This window comes from Anopheles gambiae, chromosome 2, assembly GCF_943734735.2.
Source record: "Anopheles gambiae chromosome 2, idAnoGambNW_F1_1, whole genome shotgun sequence".
Classification (NCBI taxonomy): Eukaryota; Metazoa; Arthropoda; class Insecta; order Diptera; family Culicidae; genus Anopheles; species Anopheles gambiae.
In genome coordinates, this window is record NC_064601.1 from 67,441,545 (window position 1) to 67,459,574 (window position 18,030).

At 40.2% G+C, this 18,030-nt stretch overlaps 2 protein-coding genes across 2 annotated transcripts; both read left to right on the forward strand.

Annotated features, from left to right (window-relative positions):
• The first annotated feature begins 3,864 nt into the window (after window positions 1-3,864).
• On the forward strand, window positions 3,865-4,578 carry LOC4576627 (uncharacterized). Its single transcript, XM_001231082.3, has 2 exons — window positions 3,865-4,021; window positions 4,089-4,578. Exons 1-2 carry the CDS (start codon window positions 4,004-4,006, stop codon window positions 4,260-4,262), a joined length of 192 nt encoding a protein of 63 aa, XP_001231083.3. The 5' UTR covers window positions 3,865-4,003; the 3' UTR covers window positions 4,263-4,578.
• A 6,609-nt stretch (window positions 4,579-11,187) lies between these two features.
• LOC1278412 (uncharacterized) lies at window positions 11,188-12,817 on the forward strand. Its single transcript, XM_317996.3, has 2 exons — window positions 11,188-11,508; window positions 12,050-12,817. The coding sequence occupies exons 1-2, from the start codon at window positions 11,491-11,493 to the stop codon at window positions 12,221-12,223; spliced, it is 192 nt and encodes a 63-aa protein (XP_317996.2). The 5' UTR covers window positions 11,188-11,490; the 3' UTR covers window positions 12,224-12,817.
• Window positions 12,818-18,030: the final 5,213 nt, after the last annotated feature.

Consider the following 18,030-nt stretch of genomic DNA (forward strand, 5'->3'; position numbering starts at 1 on the left):
TTACGATAGTGCCTGTATATCAGACATATTCCTATTGTGGTTGTATCAAAACAGACATATTCCTATTGTGGCTGTAGTGATAAAATCAATAAAAACAGGTCATTTTAGATTTGTTTAGTTTAGTTTAGTTTAGTTTCTGCCACCACACTAATTCTGCCAGTCCTTATTTAGGCTCATAAACTACCTAACGAATTCACGACTAAACTTTACAAGCAGACGGTCTAAGAGAACATCGATGGTGAAGTGGGTGGTGGGAGGAAAAAAATATCGGACTAGGATTACATTCCTTAACTATGTATGTAACAGCAGCAAATATTTAGATTCTGCTAAAAAATCGTTGTTGAGCTTTTTATGTCGCTTTTGTTTGATCGGATCAGTTTTGAACCGTTGTTCACAAAATTGATAAGGTTCTCATGGCAGTTTCAATATAATTTTTGAAAATCTTTTTACATACTTTGGTTTGCATTTTCAAAACCATCATTTTCTGCGAAAAAAATTTTTTTGTGAAATTTTTTGCTATTCGAAAAAAATATATTTTGATAATTACTCTTATAAAACTTATAAAACCTTCGAATAAGTTATAAAAACACTTTTTAAAAATCGTTCAAAAATGTATTTCTATAAAACCTTTGTAGAATATGTTATTTATATTTTTGAACGATTTTTAAATGCGTTATTTAGCACATAAAACCTGTTTTTCGAAGTGTCTTTACAGTTATGGTACGACCATAAATTTGTTTTTTCGTCATAAGTCATTATAAAAATGTGCTAAAAAAATTTGAAAAAAATATACAAAGATGTGAAATAGTATTCTGCACAACTCATGCATTCACTGTTTTTATCTATCTCTTATGGATTTTCTGCAAATCGCGAAAAACGACTGTCCATATAGTTGTGGTAGGCGCTGTAGTAATTGGAATATGTTTTATCTTCGCAATCACAACCATTTTTACCATGAAACACATCGAATTTACAAAAAAATACATATTTTTGTGATTGCTTCGTTGTATCTATAATGGTGGTATGGTTCCTATAGTCGTTGTATTGTGTTCCTATAGTGGTGTTAAACAAAGATGCCTCAAAAACAGTGTATAATGTCAATGAAACTTAGTTTTGAAGCTGTTTTCGTGTGCATAGCAAGGATTACTGCCATAATAATGATTTCTTTTGTAATTTGATCGTAAAAAATGTATGAATTAGGTTGATGAAAATATTGACTAAAGTACTGAATAACACCTGTCGTCAACCCATACCCAGAAGAGTTTGCTTGATTTGAAGTCGATTTTTAACTTTGCCAGATAAGCGAATTATGGCCTTTGTTTGGTAAATTACTTACAGAAAACCCATTTCTGTTGCTTATTTTAATGAAAACAGTACGACATGTCGAAAATGTCGTCGAAAAAAATCTAAAATTAACCGTTTTTATTGATTTTATAACTAGGACCACTAAAGGAACATGCCTGTTTGGTGTACCTATAATGGCACTTTCGTAAAAAACACTTAAAAATACGTAAATATGGTCACAAGCCAATGAATTTGAATAAAACAATATCGTTTGATAACAATTATGTTAAAAACTAATAATTGCGTTGTTATGTGATCATTTAGAACGTTAACTAAAATATGAGTATCGTTATGAAATCCTAAGGAATTTGGAAAAATTTTAATACCTTGCACAAAATAATGGATTTTTCGGTCACTAAGAAACGGAATGGCCCCATTTAATTTTTAAATCCTTTGTAAAAGGCTAGAGAACATTTCACACTATCATAAATAACTTAACTACTGTTAATTTATCGTATTAGATGCATTTTAGTGCAATACCACCACTATTGGTACTAGCACCACTATAGGTACGTTTACTCTATTGGTACATTTACCCTAGGAGATTTCTTTTTTCTCTCTTAGAGAGGCCTGGTTGGCCGCATCAGCAGAATAAATATGATTAATAAGCATTTAATACGCAACACAGTATCCTTGAGCTTATTTCTTTACGAAATTTGGAGTGAAAATCCAATTTGAAGTGCCATTCACATGTTAAACCTTGAAAAATACTTTTACCTTTGTTGTTCTTGAACAGGTTTTAAATATTTTTAATATTATTTTGGTAATTTACATTTCGCTCATGTGGCACAAACTCAAGCTTTTCTTGATCATGAGAACTGCAGGCAGCTAGGAGTTTTGACATTTATCGCATCACACACTTAATACGCAAAATAAACCCAAAACTACCTTGGCCAATGCAGATCCATCCATCAATCAATCAATCGTAGCAGAATTTCATTTTTTTGTTTTATTTCTTTCTTTCCCCCCTAGCTGCGCGCCATTGTTAAAACAACAATTTTGCGACTTGTGAAGGTTGTCGGCACAATGTTGATACCGTCATAACAGGAAGCCTCCAAGTTCGAGATTGCCTAACGGAATGGATTAGCCCGAATGACTCGTACCATTAAATTAAAATATTATAATGAGTTCGACACAACAGGTAGTGCTGTTAATGTAGTGGAAACGTAAACAAAATCAATTTTCGGCACATTTAATTGCACCTGCGGTTGTGCTAATAAAATCAGCCTATCAAAAACGCGCGACACTGCTGCGTGACTTTATTGCTTGCCTTTATTTTACGAAGAGACCTTGCAGACTGCTCTATTAGTTGAGGTTAAACTGTGCGGGCAATGGAGTGAGCGGCTACGGTTGCAATAATTAAAACCATTTTCAAACCGCAATCCCTTTGCGATGGATATTGTTCTTTTTTTTAAAGTATTTTTTTCTTTCTTATTGCTCTTCGTTGTCTTGTGGCCATTGGTATCCAAAGATCAACGATCGATGCGATGTGATCATGCATCACGTTCGGTGACACTTTTGCCACTTTTGCAGCAAAGGATCGTCAACGAGCTCGTGCACGATACATGTTTGTAAACGTAAATGCTAAAGGCAAACATCGCCACCCATTCATTCACTGCAGCTTGTGCAGCCAGCCATCTTTCTCCGTGTCCCCCAGCACGCCAGCACGCCAGCACGCCAGCTCGCAACCATTGCAACCTGATACGCACGTACGCAAGAGGGTAGGAGGTTTTGGGAGGATCGGCGGCTATATTTATTACAAATGGTTATGTTGGTCTACCATAACGCAATCATCATCACAATTTACGAAAACTGGCTGCAATGGTTGGTGATCAAACATCACAGGGGGGAAAAACCGTACAGTTATGAGCATGATCGCGACTGGAGGATTCGTTTGAGAAATTATCACCGTGGTGAGGTAGGTAGGAATTGCTAAAAACACTATTGAAAGAGAAAATACGGTAGCTTTGCAAACGCAGATATGTACATGTGCGATGCATGATCGATCGTTTCACACGATGCGTTTGAAGTGAGCTGTAGAATGTGTAGTATGGCTTCTGCCTTAAACGATCGTACAGTACAGGTAGTTTGTACTCATTTGAGTGAAAAAAAACTTTTCTATTTACGTACATAGGTTTACTATACAAAACTAACATAAAACTAAACATATTTTCCCTGGCATCAATTACAAACAAACTTTCTTCAAATTCGCTCTTTATCATCATGCCTCGTGGGACGTTACTGTAGCTGAAAATGGAGACGGACTGTACTTTGCGCTTCCTTTTCCGTGCACTATGGGGATGCCGGTAAGGTGCCACCCAAAACCAAAACCGGCCGGCTAAGCGATAGATAGATTCCTCCCTCAAGTGCTTCCCTAGGTCTGCCTTAGGTGACCGGGGCAGAGACCACAATTTTCGTAAGCTTTGTTTACGTTTACAGCATAACGGCTGCGTGCAAACGACACACCGTGACAAAGCTGTGGTCAAACAATTTCACTGTATGGTGTATATAAAGCCGGCGACAATTGACTGTACTGCATCATTCACAGTACTTAGTGCAACGTGCGATCATCTGCGCAGCAGCTCAGGACAGAGCCCAACCCGGTACTGCCGACGGCCAAAACAAAATTTAAAAATTCGGAAATTCAACATCCTCAAAGATGAAGCTCCTAATTGTGGTAAGCTGGTAGAGAAGGTGCTTTAGTGATCCCCAAGCGCTATATTTTCACTTCCCTCTCGTTGCAGTCTTTTGCCCTGTTCGTTTTGGCTGTGGCACTCGTGTCCGCTCTGCCCGCCGTCAACGATGAGTCAATTCTCGGTGGCGACGTGTACGAGGCGGAAGTAGACAGCTTCAACCCACAAGACCCGCAAGCCTTCCTGAAGCTGAAGAAGTTGAAGAAACTGCTCTTCCTGGGTTAGATCAGGTACCGCGGCACCGCCGTTGTGCGCGGAATGAGCTGGTGATGGAAAGATCGGTCTATCGCCAGTGCCTTCTTCACAAAGCCATACATTCAAATCCCGCCAGCAGAATTGCACCGCAAAACATTCCATTCTACGTCCATTCTACGCTTGTATACTGGTGTGCATACATTGTGGCATACTATCCATTTCATTGCAAGATCATCATGAAGGGTCAGATCTAGAGTCAGTTTTACTATTTTGTATACAATTGCACCCACCTGTACGAGAAACGAATAATTTTTTAAATATAATTGTACTTTTTTGTTGATAGCGACTGCTTCGTATTCTTCTTCTTTGCCCTCTAGGTTATAATTTTATTTTGTAATGAAGACCGTAGGGGAAAGTACATAAAGCCAACCGCTTTGGAGAAGATGATGCCCCATTGCTCATAACTAGTGCACACCGCTAATGAAATAACTGGTAGAGAAAATTTAATGTCTTCTGATGGTTAATGCAACAAACCACATGTTACAGTATATAGCTATGGTTAGTTATCAATTTTGATTTTGCCTCTTGATCAACAAATGCCATCAAATTACCAAGCTGAGCGGGAAGAAATCGAACTCCAACTGCGCGAGTATTACCTTATAACTTGCACACGACTTGAACCTTGTTGGTTTTGCGTTCAGTCAAAACCAAGGAGAGGATCTGATTCGAAACATTTAAGGTTAACTCATTAATTTACTCCAATAATTGCATCTGGCTTCCGTAGCCCACATAAAATGTTTAGTCAGAGCGTACATGCGAGCGCTTCTTCTTCTATTTGGCGTAACGTCCTACGCGGACATACCGGCCTATATAGGTTTTCGAGACTTTATTCATTACCACACAGCCGAATAGTCAATCCTTGCTACGGGGGGACGGTCCATTCTAGGCTTGAACCCATGACGGGCATGATATTGAGTCGTTCGAGTTGACGACTGTACCACGGGACCGCCCCAAGTTAGGATTAGAAAATTAGTCATACGGGAACCGGCATTAGGAAACCATCCTACATGAAGAAAAGCATGAAACCACCTGCTAGGTTCGTTCCACAACGCACATCACTAGCTCAGATCGATTTCTAAAACCACTGATTTAACTGTGAGACTATTTCTGTCTGTAGTCCAATCTCCTGGTCTGTAGTTGGGCCGGTCTGGTGGTACAGTCGTCAACTCGTACGACTTAACGATATGCCCGTCATGGGTTCAAATCCCGAATAGACCGTGTCCCCATACGTAGGACTGACTATCCTGCTATGGTAACAATAAGTCACTGAAAGCCAAGCTCACTTCACTAGTGGGTACAAGCAGGCCTTGACCGACAGAGGTTGTTGTGCCAAAGAAGAAGAAGAAGAAGTCCAACCTCAACTGCTTTATCGTTGACGAGCTGACAACTTCCTCGATGTTTGTCCATATACCAGGTCACACACATCCATCCTCACTTTCTTCAGACATACGCTTGGGCGGATTCAATCAACCATAAATTCGCTGTAACGCGGTTTAAGCGTATAACATATGTTTGAAAAACTCTCTTTGTTTCACAGTTTTTGGGGTTGGTAAATGTTGGTTAATTCAATTGAAAAACAAGATTAAATTTTTTACTTCATTTCCTATTCATGAATTCATGATTCTGTACAGCGAGATATAAATACTGCAATGCAAATTTTGAGTACGACTTAACAGTATGCCCGTGAAGGGTTCAAGTCCCAAATGGACCATATCCCCATACGTAGGACTGACTATCCTGCTATGAGTAAATCAATAAGTCACTGAAAGCCAAATCCAATAGTGGTACAGGCAAGTCTTTATCGGCAACGGTTGTTGTGCCAAACAAGAAGAAGAAGAAATTTTGAGAACATAGTCAGCACCCCGAGCAACGCGGACTAGACTGATCCACTAATCATTGAGCACAAGATAATAATGATGGTTAAAGTAGACAAAAGTCCGGAGTCGACTCCGATCCTACTCAAACACTTTCCAAACCGATTCCGGAAGGTAGCTCCGACCAGCATTATTCGAAGCCCTTCATAATCGTCTGGAGCCGTACGAAGTCTCCGGAATCAGAGCCATGCGAAATCGAAGTCATGTGCAGTCGGAATCGACTAGAGTCGATGGGTTTCGGCTGTATTTCCTCATCTATCATATCGCAATCATGGTAATTGCACCTTATCTAATCTTTCATTTAATCGTCAGCCATTTTTATCTGCTCATCTAAGATACTGTTAGTGGCACGGTTAAGCAGTTACGTTAAAGTATAATATATTTAAATAATAACTTTTCTTTGATATCATTAGAATGGGTATTTTACGCTTTAATATTTTGATTATAAGATTACTGTGCGAGTTGCCTTAGTGCTGCAATCCTCACTGATGACGTCACATACGGATAGCCTCGCTGGCAACAGTGATCTTTCAGGATCAGACAATGAACTGTGAACAGGTATTCCCCGATATATGCTATTAATGCGAACCGGTGGTAATAGCGTATCTTTAATATTAGCGTAAATCAAATATAGAGGTTTCCAGTCAAATTATCGTACAATTTTGCTTACAATGGGTGGTTTAGCCACTAAAATAGTCATTTGAGCTGATGTCAACTAACTGTTTAATACTTTTTATTATTTAAAATGGTTTTTAAAATTGGAAAAAAGGGAACTTGCATTTGACATTTTGTGCGTAAAATAAGTAAAATTTGCTCGAAGATTTGTCAAATTTACAAAATCGCGTATAGCTATATCGCGTATATTGAGTTTGGCGTATAATGGGGAATACCTGTACAACAATTAAAATTATTTCCTAGTCCTACTTCCAAATATTACAATCGATGTATGTATCAATCTCCATAAATCACTTCAATAAATGAGTAAAATGAGATAGGCGAAACTAATATTTAAGTAGTGCTCGTATTGTGCAATCATCTGTTTTTTTTTTCATAGAATCACCCAGCTGACTAACGAGTAACGGTAAGTATGTTTTACCTTCATTTTATGCCACCAAACCTTCTTGATGTAACTCATGTAAAATGGATGAGCCTATCTATTCAGCTTCTTCTTCCCACCGCAGTCAGCTGCAGTACCGTCACGATGCACACGATCACATATTTTACCATTCCGCTTACCAGTTGCTCTATCTAAACCACTATCTACTCTGGTCCACTTTCCATTCATCGTGGTCAATGCCAAAGTCCCATGTGCGACCCTTTCGCAGCCTCCGCCCTGTGACAGGCGTAGGTTGATAACGCTAGTTTAACGCGATGACGCGGTCAGCCAAAAAAGATGATCATCTATAAAGCTGCACTTTCGATTTCATTTACATAGGAAATTTGCATACTTCACAGTCGCGTGTAAATTTACAAAGTGACCGATTAGTGTTGAGGCTTGCTGTGGACCACTCCCCGGCCCCCCTCAAAATGGACAGCCGAAATGCGTTTGGCGCAGCTTTGGCTGTTTGACGAAGGTCATTGTCACCGATGTCGCAATGGGATGCCCTCGAAACCGTACGGTGGCCTGTTGTCGGTGTTGGTCAAGAAAAACGGCCGAAGGTGATGTTTGAATATATGCTAATCATTTTAGGGCTACTTCAGTGTATATAAAATTGCTCAACGTTCAAATATACAAGCCCAGTTTTTTACATTTAAATGGTTCCTGTCCGATTGGGTTGAACGCACGATGCTAAACTTTATATGATATTTCATTGGTTTTTGTAAAACTTTCTTTAGAAATACGGCCTTTTTGGACCGTCCATCCTGAATAAAAATATATCTTTCTTTGGATTGGGTTTAAAATGAATTAAGTAAAGTAAAAAAAGCTGTCAAAAAGGCTCATTAAAGCTGTACCACATCGATATCTCACACTGTCCATCGGTTGTAATAAAAACCTGTGATCGTTTAGAATCTATGTCACCAATGCAGTCACGGACGATGTGTCAAACAGTTAAAACCGTTTCATTTTATTGCTGTTACGTTTAGGCGTGTACGCACGTACATAAACCTGTCACACGCACATCTAAGCACAATCCGCATAATCAATCAAAACACCACTGGCGATACTAATCTATGTTGAATTTCTTTACTGCAACCATGCTGCGTCAACACGCTAACAATCGAAAGTGTTTATTTTGTCCGAATGTCGTTGATTTTATACCAACCAACACCTGCTGTGAAGGTAGCAGGATGTCTTTCTGTAAAGACGCTTGAAATAATGTGTCCACCTGGTCCACCTTCTTCATTGTGTCACCCTCACACGCGCGAAACCTTGGGCATGGGTTAAAAATTAGCAAACTTATCATCCATTCCAATCCATTTAATCTTCCAACGAGGATGAGGCATCGTAAGTGACATAGACGAATCTGCCGCGCTGAGCATCTTAAATAAGAGATGGACCAGTTCAAAGGTGACGTCGGAAGCCTTTGCTTTTCTACCGGTCCAATAGCTAAGCAGCATCGCAAGAGTAATAACGCAAACATTAAAGACAAACGTGTCTGCCCTTCCGGTCACCCTGGATGAAACAATTACAGATCGATGACGGGCTAATTCTAAGAAGCTGCCCAGTGCCTTGCCCCGCGTGATGCAGCAACAACACCCCCTGCGTTGAACATGTCTGAAAAAGCTCTGCTCATTTAGCCTTTGATCATTCAAACAGCAATAGCAATGGGGAGATGTTCGTTATTCGAAGATGGTACCGAGACGTGACCAAACCCGAAAACCAACCATACCAACCAAGCGCACACAGCGGTTGAATCTTTTAGTGAACATGTGAATTACTTTTGACGGAAGTTTTTTTTTCTTTCTTTTTTTTTGCCCATCCCTTCCCTCTCGCACAAGTTTTGTTCACACTTCTGAGGTAAGTTTTTCTAATGACCCTCAACACGCTGATCAGGTACCCTCGTATCTCTCAAAAGTGGCAAAGTACCACCGTTTACTTCCGAGTCGAGGTTCGTTGCTTCTTTCCGGCATTGAAGTCGTTTGTTTACTGACGCGGTACCAACAAACGGGAAATGCTAGCGACGAAACGAACTTATTCATATGTCAAGCAATAAAAAAAACCTTGCCGAACAAATATATAAAAATTCAATTATCATATCGATTGTTTCGATACGAGTTGACAGGAAAATACATTTTGGAAATAAAAGATATCAATCAGCACAATAAATGACTTCAAAATATTTAGAATAGACAATTTTTTCATACATCTTTGGTCGCTAGGTTGGGGAGAATTGATTCAAATTTTATGTTATATTTATATACTTTTCATTTTTACAAGCTCAAACTCACAAATTATCGTGATTTTATCGTTTTATCGCACTAAAAAAAGAAATAAAAAGGAGGGAAAAATACGCGATTAAATACCGTTTGTAAATTGTTTTAAAGTAAATACACATTGAAGTAAATACAAACAGAGAGTGAATTGTGAAATTCCATAGACGTTCAAGCTGGCCTCGGCCTTAGAATAAAATCTTTTAAGAGGTGGCATTATTTACACGAAGCTCGTGCCGATTTTCTTCGATATCGAATCGTTCTCGCAGTTTATTTTTGTCTCTCTTTCTCTATATTCTTTTCCATTACTAATGTTTGTTAACAAATATTAGCAAGAGAATCTCGTTTACTGTTGAACTAAAACTGGCCAAAAACGTCTGCCAGCGGGGTGCGGTACTAAAAATGGGATAACATAAATCCCCCCCAACCCAGCCGACTGGAAGCCGACGTCACAGGCAAAAGGGGATTTGCATTTTACCGAGTTGTTTACGCGACGCAGACTCATCATTCACCCGGCACGCGGCGTCTACTCACATTCAAATGAATTTTAAAAATCCCGATCCCATCCCGGAAGGCTTTACGGCAGCACATTTTGCACGAACCAGCTTCGTGATGTGCGTGTGTGTGCTGAGGTCGGATTGTTTTGCTTGTGAAAGACACATCTTCCTGGGTTTGAAAGTCTAGAATCATGCTGCAATAACAACCCATCCACGGAATCAGGAGCTTGACAAACAACGTTTTAGTATGCAAAAAGGACTCTTCTTTATACTGCCGCCAGACAGTTGGGCGATAGCAATAGGCTGTGACGGTGACATAAAATTACAGGCTTGTGTCGAGCCACTGACGACTTTTGCATAAAATAGTGGCGCAACCCAGCAAGCCCAATATCATCGATCAGAGGAAAACGTACAAGAATGATAAATGTGGCACTTTTGTGCTGTTGTACGATCGTGCTGCTAGCTGATGATGATGGCTCTCAGATGAGAGCATCTTTGACGTCCCGCGCACCTGTTTTGCGTTCGCGTCACGGGTCACACTGGCTGCTTGCTGTTGAAGGCCCTTTATAGCAGCTCCTCTCCCCCCCCCCCCCCACTCCCCCACTGGTAGGGTAAGGTCATTGCGGATGGTCACATTTCAACATCTCGAATCGACGACGAAGCTGGGATGGCATGTCTGCAGGAGTATAACCATATCCTGAACGGAGAACGACCTGAACGCAACAAATGATGCGTAACAAGAGGCGAAAGAAAGAGAATTTCTTTACTCTCTCTTTCTATGGTTCCTTACAGCTAGAAGAAGACAACGACATCCAGCTTATCAGTGGACGGATACGGAGAAACCCTTGGCATTGGGTTTGCCACCCAGTATTGCAGCATCAACATGGTACACCACACCCGAAGCAAGCATTCCTCCCTCCCTCTTCGAATGCGTAGCAGATAGTAGCCGTGGCAGCCGTCGTACAACCCCCGCCAACTACGATGGTGGTACCGTATCAGTCCGCGTAGGCTCTGGAGCCACTAGATGGGTTGAGCATAGCAACAATAGTGTGCGTGTAACAAAAAGGGAGCCTCACATACACAGCAGAGGCAGGGCGAGCAAGTGAGAGGACGATCGTTTCCGTACGCGGAACCACGGTACTATGCCCCGCTACTATGGACGATGCGATATCTTGCCGGTACGGCGCGAATGATTCGTCCCTCTGTTGACAGGTTTTGGCGGTGGGGGAGGGAGGGAGGGAGGAGGGTGACGATCGCGTAGCACAACAAAAGCAAACAGAAAGATTCACCACGATCGTACGACGGCTTCGCAGGTTTGGGAATCATATAAAAGTGGCCGTCAGACGGACGGACAGCATCAAGTTGTGTTCAGCTCACCGAACAGTAGACAGTTCTTTTGACGCGGATTCGTCCCTTTTTGAAAGTGTCCAACCAACCAACAAACCAAACTTCAAAATGAAATTCTTGATCATGGTACGTTTGCTATACAGTGTGTGATATAGTTTAAGTTGTGATTATTGTTTTACGTGGAAAGGTGTTAGCTTGCTTAGAATATCGAACCTTTTAGTGAATGTGCCGTGAATGTCATTCTTTGGTTACTCAACTTTTCTGTCCGTACCAAGAGTGCGTTTGTGATCGTGACCTCTAATACTGATCTTTTGTGGTTTAACGGTCTTGCAAAGGAATTTGTGGAAATTGCCAATAGATGGTGGTGTGACCGTATACAGTGTCAAATAGAGTAATATTGTTGGATGTCTGCGACAAAAAATAATTGAAAATTCTCCTAGTTGATCATGAGATTTCAAATACCTTTGAGAATAATTTTGTATTAATATCCATAATAATCTCCGTAATCTCCACGCTTGTAGCTCATTCAAGAAACGGCTTAAGTATACAATTTGCGAAAAGATGCAATAAATGAGCGATTGCAATATTATAAAAATTCATCACAAAGAACGTTTCAATAAGTATTATCTAACATTTGCATTTCCTGTTGTTCTAATGTACCCCACAGACCATCTGCCTGTTCGTGCTGGCCTTCGCCCTGGTGTCGGCTATCCCTGCGGTGCACGACGAAGGCATCTTCGGCGCTGACGGAGCTGCGGATGAAACCCTCAACGTTCAGGATCCGCAGGCCTTCCTGCTGAAGAAACTACTGCTCAAGAAGAAATTGCTGCTGCTCGGTTAAGAACACCCAATGAAACAACCACAGCCTTACTCCCTAATAATAAGCAATCTGAACTACAATGCTCCTAATTCACAACGCCCACTCCATGGCTATTCCCCCTCCTTATCCAAAAAACAATCCAATACCCACCCTTCGCTCATCCCGCCGACTATGGCTCGGTCTAATTACACGGTCGGATGCAACACTCGACTGATGAAAGCGTGTGCACAAGGACGATCACGATCACTGGCACAGTGCGTATCGGAATTACGGTAACGGAAGCTTATTTGCTTAGTTTTGCTGCTAGTCTTGTTTAGCACTTGCCAAATCGGTCACGCTAGATGCCACGGCCCGGAAGAGAAAGGAACATAGGCAGCGAGAAGGAGAGAGCTTCTATTTTTAAGGTGCAATACGTAGTACAATCTACGCTACTATGAGTATTCGCGAGAGAGATATTTTTATACATAAATGATAGCTTTTTTTTACTAAACAGTGATTCCAAAAGTGGCAAACACGTACTCTTGCCCCGCTTCGTCACTTGCTCAAAAGACATAAGAAAGATGTACAAAAGTTCTGAAAATCTACTCCAAATAAAAAAACAACATACAAGCAACACACCCTGCGAAATAAATATTACAAACATCCGAAATACTTCGCGAAACTCTTTGACGCAAACTTTGATGCGATCGGTAATTTATCGATCACGATTTTTGTTGCTATGCAAACGATGCTTTAGTAACCCAGGAGAGAGGTGGAGAGTATTTAGAAAGAGGCATTGCTGAAGTAAATCGACGATGATTCTGTTGCTAAGCAACTGAAGCATCTTGATCAAGTCAAAATTAGATCAAATGCAATTATTGTAAACTTATTCTTCGCTTGCCACCTTGCTCTACCAGTTCACCAACATAATAACCTCTTTTATAATTTTCATGTTCCTCTTTTATCTCCACAAGCTTGAGAAACTCCCATCAAATTGATTATGATAACAATGGATGGAGAAAAGAAGTCACACTAACTTTTTTTTTGTCGAAAATTGTGTTACTTTAAAGTCCCTCATCAACGCAAACATCAAAATGAGTACATTATCAAATTGTATAATCACCGCCCACACCATTACATCAGCAACCGTTTGTAGTTAATTGGGCCGCGGTGTTTGTTATTCATCAAAGTAGCCACGATGATCTACTTTCCGCCATGGCAATAGAAGGCAATGATCGGACAAAGTGATACAAAAGCAACACCACCGGCTCTTCTAATGCAATTTAACTGCAATTGCGCTTGTCTGAGAGTGGTTTTACGCTACTGCTGTATAGATACCGGTGTATAGGAGTTCGAAACACGTTAAGTTAAAATAATTCTTCGCTCATGAAATTTGCTTCACCCACATCACATTTCACCTTGTATTTCTCCAATACTTAGGCATACAATGTCATATAATGTCCGATTTTATGAGAGTGTTTGGTCTTTTGCCGTAGTCCATAGTCAGTCTAATCCTACCCTAGCTTCTTTTTACTTCGGTTATTTGTGACAATGAGAAGAGTGTTACATAAAAGATAAGAAAGATAAGAAAGAAATATTTCAAGTAGATGAGGAGCTAAAAATTATTTAAAAATATATATTTGGCACTCCGGCAGTACAGCAAAAGCGATCCTTTCTGCATTTTTTGTTATGTATGCTTGACGAAAGACACTATGAGCTATTAGGGTAAATGTACCTATAGTGGTGGTAGTACCAATAGTGGTGGTATTGCGCTAAAATGCGGTTCATACGGCAAATTACATGTAATTGAGTTATTTACGTTAGTGTGAAATGTTCTTTAGCCTTTTGCAAAAGATTTAAAAGTTTAATGGGGCCATTCCGTTACTTAGTAACCGAAAAATCCATTATTTTGTGAAATGTGTCAACATTTCTCCAAAATCCTTAGGATTTCATAACGAAACTCATTTTTCTGTTAACGTTCTAAATGACCACATAACCACGCAATTACTAGTTTTGAAACATAACTGTTATGAAATGTTATTGTTTTACTAAAATTATTTGCCTTTTGACCATATTTATGCATTTTAAAGTGTTTTTCACCATAGTGCCATTATAGGTACACAAAACAGGCATGTTCCTATAGTGGTTATAGTTGTAAAATCAATAAAAACGGGTCGTTGTAGATTTTTTCGAGGATATTTTTGACATGTCGTACTGTATTAACTAAAAGAAGCAACAGAAATGAGTTTTATGTAGGTAATTTACCAAAAACAGGCCAAAATTCGATTAAATGGCTGAATGAAAAATTGACTTCAAATCAAGTACACTCTTCCGCGTGTAGGTTGACGACAAGTGTGATGCAGTCAATAGTTTCATCGATCAAATTTATACATTTATTACGATTAAATTACGCAAAAAACCTATATTGTGGCAGTAATCCTTGATATTCATACAAAAACAAAGCTACAACACAAAGCTTCGAAACTAAGTTTCATTGATATTATACACCGTTTTTGATGCATCTTTGTTTACTACCACCACAATACAATACAAACAACAATACAATACAATAGGTACAACGAAGCAGTCACAAAAATATGTATTTTTTCGTAAATTTGATGTATTTCAGGGTAAAAATGGTTGTGATTGCGATGATAAAACATATTCCAATTGTTATGTGTTAAAATATTCAGAAATTGTCCTTCCTGACACTTTAAATCTATTAAAACACGTTGGTACCACTACAAATTGCACCACTATTGGTACATTTACCCTAAATCAGCGTAGTATGAGCGTAGTATCAACAAATAAGTATTGCATACAATCAGGCTCTTAGCTAACATACATGTTGTGTTGCTTTATGCCAGCGGTCCGCAAACTTTACGACCCTTTAAGAGCCAAATTCTTCAATAATGTTCGTAGAGTTTCACGTGAAGAGCCAAATTTTTAAAGCAAGAGCAAAAATGTGTGAAATTTCTATGAAATATATGAACTGTTAAGAGCCGTCATCTCGATATCAAAGAGCCGCATGCGGCTCCGCGAGCCGCGCTTTGCCGATCGCTGGTTTGTGCAATTACATTACAGTTTGTTCCATGCAGTACACTCAGCAATAATGAACACTGTACGCCGATAAAATAACACAAACGCCGAAAAATTAACCACTACAACTAATAATTATATTTGTTTTTTAGTACCCGATCAATTTTCAGTTATTGTGTGTTGAATTTTGTGAATGAATCTAACACACAAATCATTTTGGTCTCTTTTCCAAGCAAGTTTGCCAACCACTGAATTAGTGATGTATATTTTCAGCCAGAATAAGTGAGTAAGTCATTATATGCGATCAGATTTTTTAGTTCATTTGTGCATAAATCCAGCAACTGTCTGATTTAAATCAATAGAGAATTAATACATCACGAGTGAAGTAGCTCTCACAGAGAATCGTACAGGACCATATCTATGAAGGAAAATTCACAGTTAACACCAGCAGCTTTTCAGAAGAAGCGTATATATAGCAGCAAAAAAAGTGCTATCTTGACAGTGCTAGATCGAGAATATTCTAAAAATGCCCCAGACCAACCAGATCCTTGAAATGTTTCGTTTTCAACAAATCTTACTTTTATTGATTAATGTTTGTTATTTAATAGCTGATTTACCTGATTTCTCACATTAATGTCTCGTTTTAATCAGAAAATATAAGAATATGCAATCCGAGGAGTACAAAAACTTTTCCAATGAGCTTATACCAAAGCTCCGATTCTTCTTATCTGGCATAATGAATGTAGGAGGTTAAGATCTGCCATTGCAATCATTCGTTTGGATACCAGTGAGTTGATTGATTAACATATGAGTTAAACCAGGATCAACTGTCTTGAGTATCAGGAACTCTACGCATGCAAGAGTTGAGCACATGACAGGCATTCTTTTGATAACATAATTCAAGAAATTATGCAATACATTAAATTCAACAATGTTTTGTTGAATAATGAAAGCCTAAGGCAAAATGAATTATGATTAGTTTACTTAATCATTTTTTTGAGTTTCGTCTTGTTTTGTTCAAGTGACAGTAAACGCACTGAAGTTATTGTTTATATCAAATTTTATAGTAAATGATTCCTTATTCTTCTTCTTCTGCTTTGGCACATCAGCCGGTACTGAGCTATCAGTGACTTATTGAACACTCATAGCAGGATATTCAGTGCAACGTATTGAGGGCTCGGTCCATATCGGGCTTAAACCCAGGTCGGGCACGTAGTTAAGTCTTGCGTGTTGTCGACATTACCACGGAACAGGCCATTCCTCGCGATTCCCACGCAATTCCTGGTGTACAAACATTAGCAGTACGACAGTACCTTTAATTTGGCAGGTACATGGTACCTTTTTGGCAACAAATGTTCCTGCAATATTTTCACTTCCCCTTATTTTGGAGGGATTAAATTTTTCTCAGTGTACTGTAGCACCATAAGGCAACTTTTCTCCAAATTTGAGCAAAATCGGTAGAGTGATTCATTTTTAACAAAATATTAACATCATTTTATCTTGATGAAACCGTCAAGAATAGGAAAATTAAAGAAGAAGAAGAAGATGGTGTATGGGGTAGTGATGGGCGTTTCGGAGCGCATCAACGGCTCCGACTTTTTCCCGGAGCCGGCTCCGCTCCGACGGCTCCCGAGCCGGCTCCGCTCCGACGGCTCCGGAGCTGGCTCCGCTCCAACGGCTCCGGAGCCGGCTCCGCTCCGACGGTTCCGAAGCCGGCTCCGCACAAACGGCTCCGTAGCCGGCTCCAGACTAACGGCTCTGCACTCACGGCTCCGTTCCAACGGCTGCGGAGCCGGCTTCGGGCCCACCGTTCCGGAGCCGGCGACGAATCGACGGCTCCAGACCAACGGCTCCGAGCTAACGGTTGAATAGAGGCATCATTGTATGATGAATGAATGATGTATGAAAGGAATGATGTATGAAAAAAACGAATATATATTCTCGCACGTGTGGAAGCTAACACACGATATGATTGCAGTTTTGACATGCATGACGTTGTGTAGCATTCGTTAGTTTCATCTTTCTTAACAATATTCAAAACTAATCGATGTTTTTTTTTTATAAATTCTTTTAAACATGGCCTGCTCCGCTATTTACGGATTTCCTCGATTGAAACTTCATTGAAAATGTTATTTTGGTCCTTTGTGTTAAAACCGGCTCCGGAGCCGCGGGTGCGAAGCCGGCTCCGGAGCCGTTGGTGCGGAGCCGGCTCCGGAGCCGTCGGAGCGGAGCCGGCTCCGGAGCCGTGGGTGCGGAGCCGGCTCCGATATTTTCTGCAGCCAGTCGGAGCCGGCTCCGGCTTCGGAGCCGTTTTGCCCATAACTAGTATGGGGTAAAAGGAGTACAAAAAATTATACCCTGTGCTATAAACTGCTTTTGTGGCAAATTTGGCTTAAATCAACGACAATTATTGCAAATTGATGATGCAAAACTGTACATACAGACAAATACGATACAAAAAAGCCGTTCGTTTTTATGTTAAGAAGAAGACGAAGAAGAAGAAGGAGAAAATTATTATTAATTTCCACATTTTTATCCTTATTTCAAGATGGGGTCAGAGAGGCATCCTCCTGACTGTATTGGGCAGTGTGTTCAAGAATGAAGTTTGGAGGAGAAGGATTAACCACGAGTTTGCTGAGCTGTACGGTGAACTGAGCATCCTGACGGTGGCGAATGCTGGCAGGATAAGATGGCTAGGGTATGAGGATGCCGGACTCAAGCCCCCCCCCCCCCCCCCCTAAGAATTCGACAGTGACCCCTAGTTTGGCACTAAGCGCAAGGGAGTACAGCGAGCTCGATGGCTGGATCAG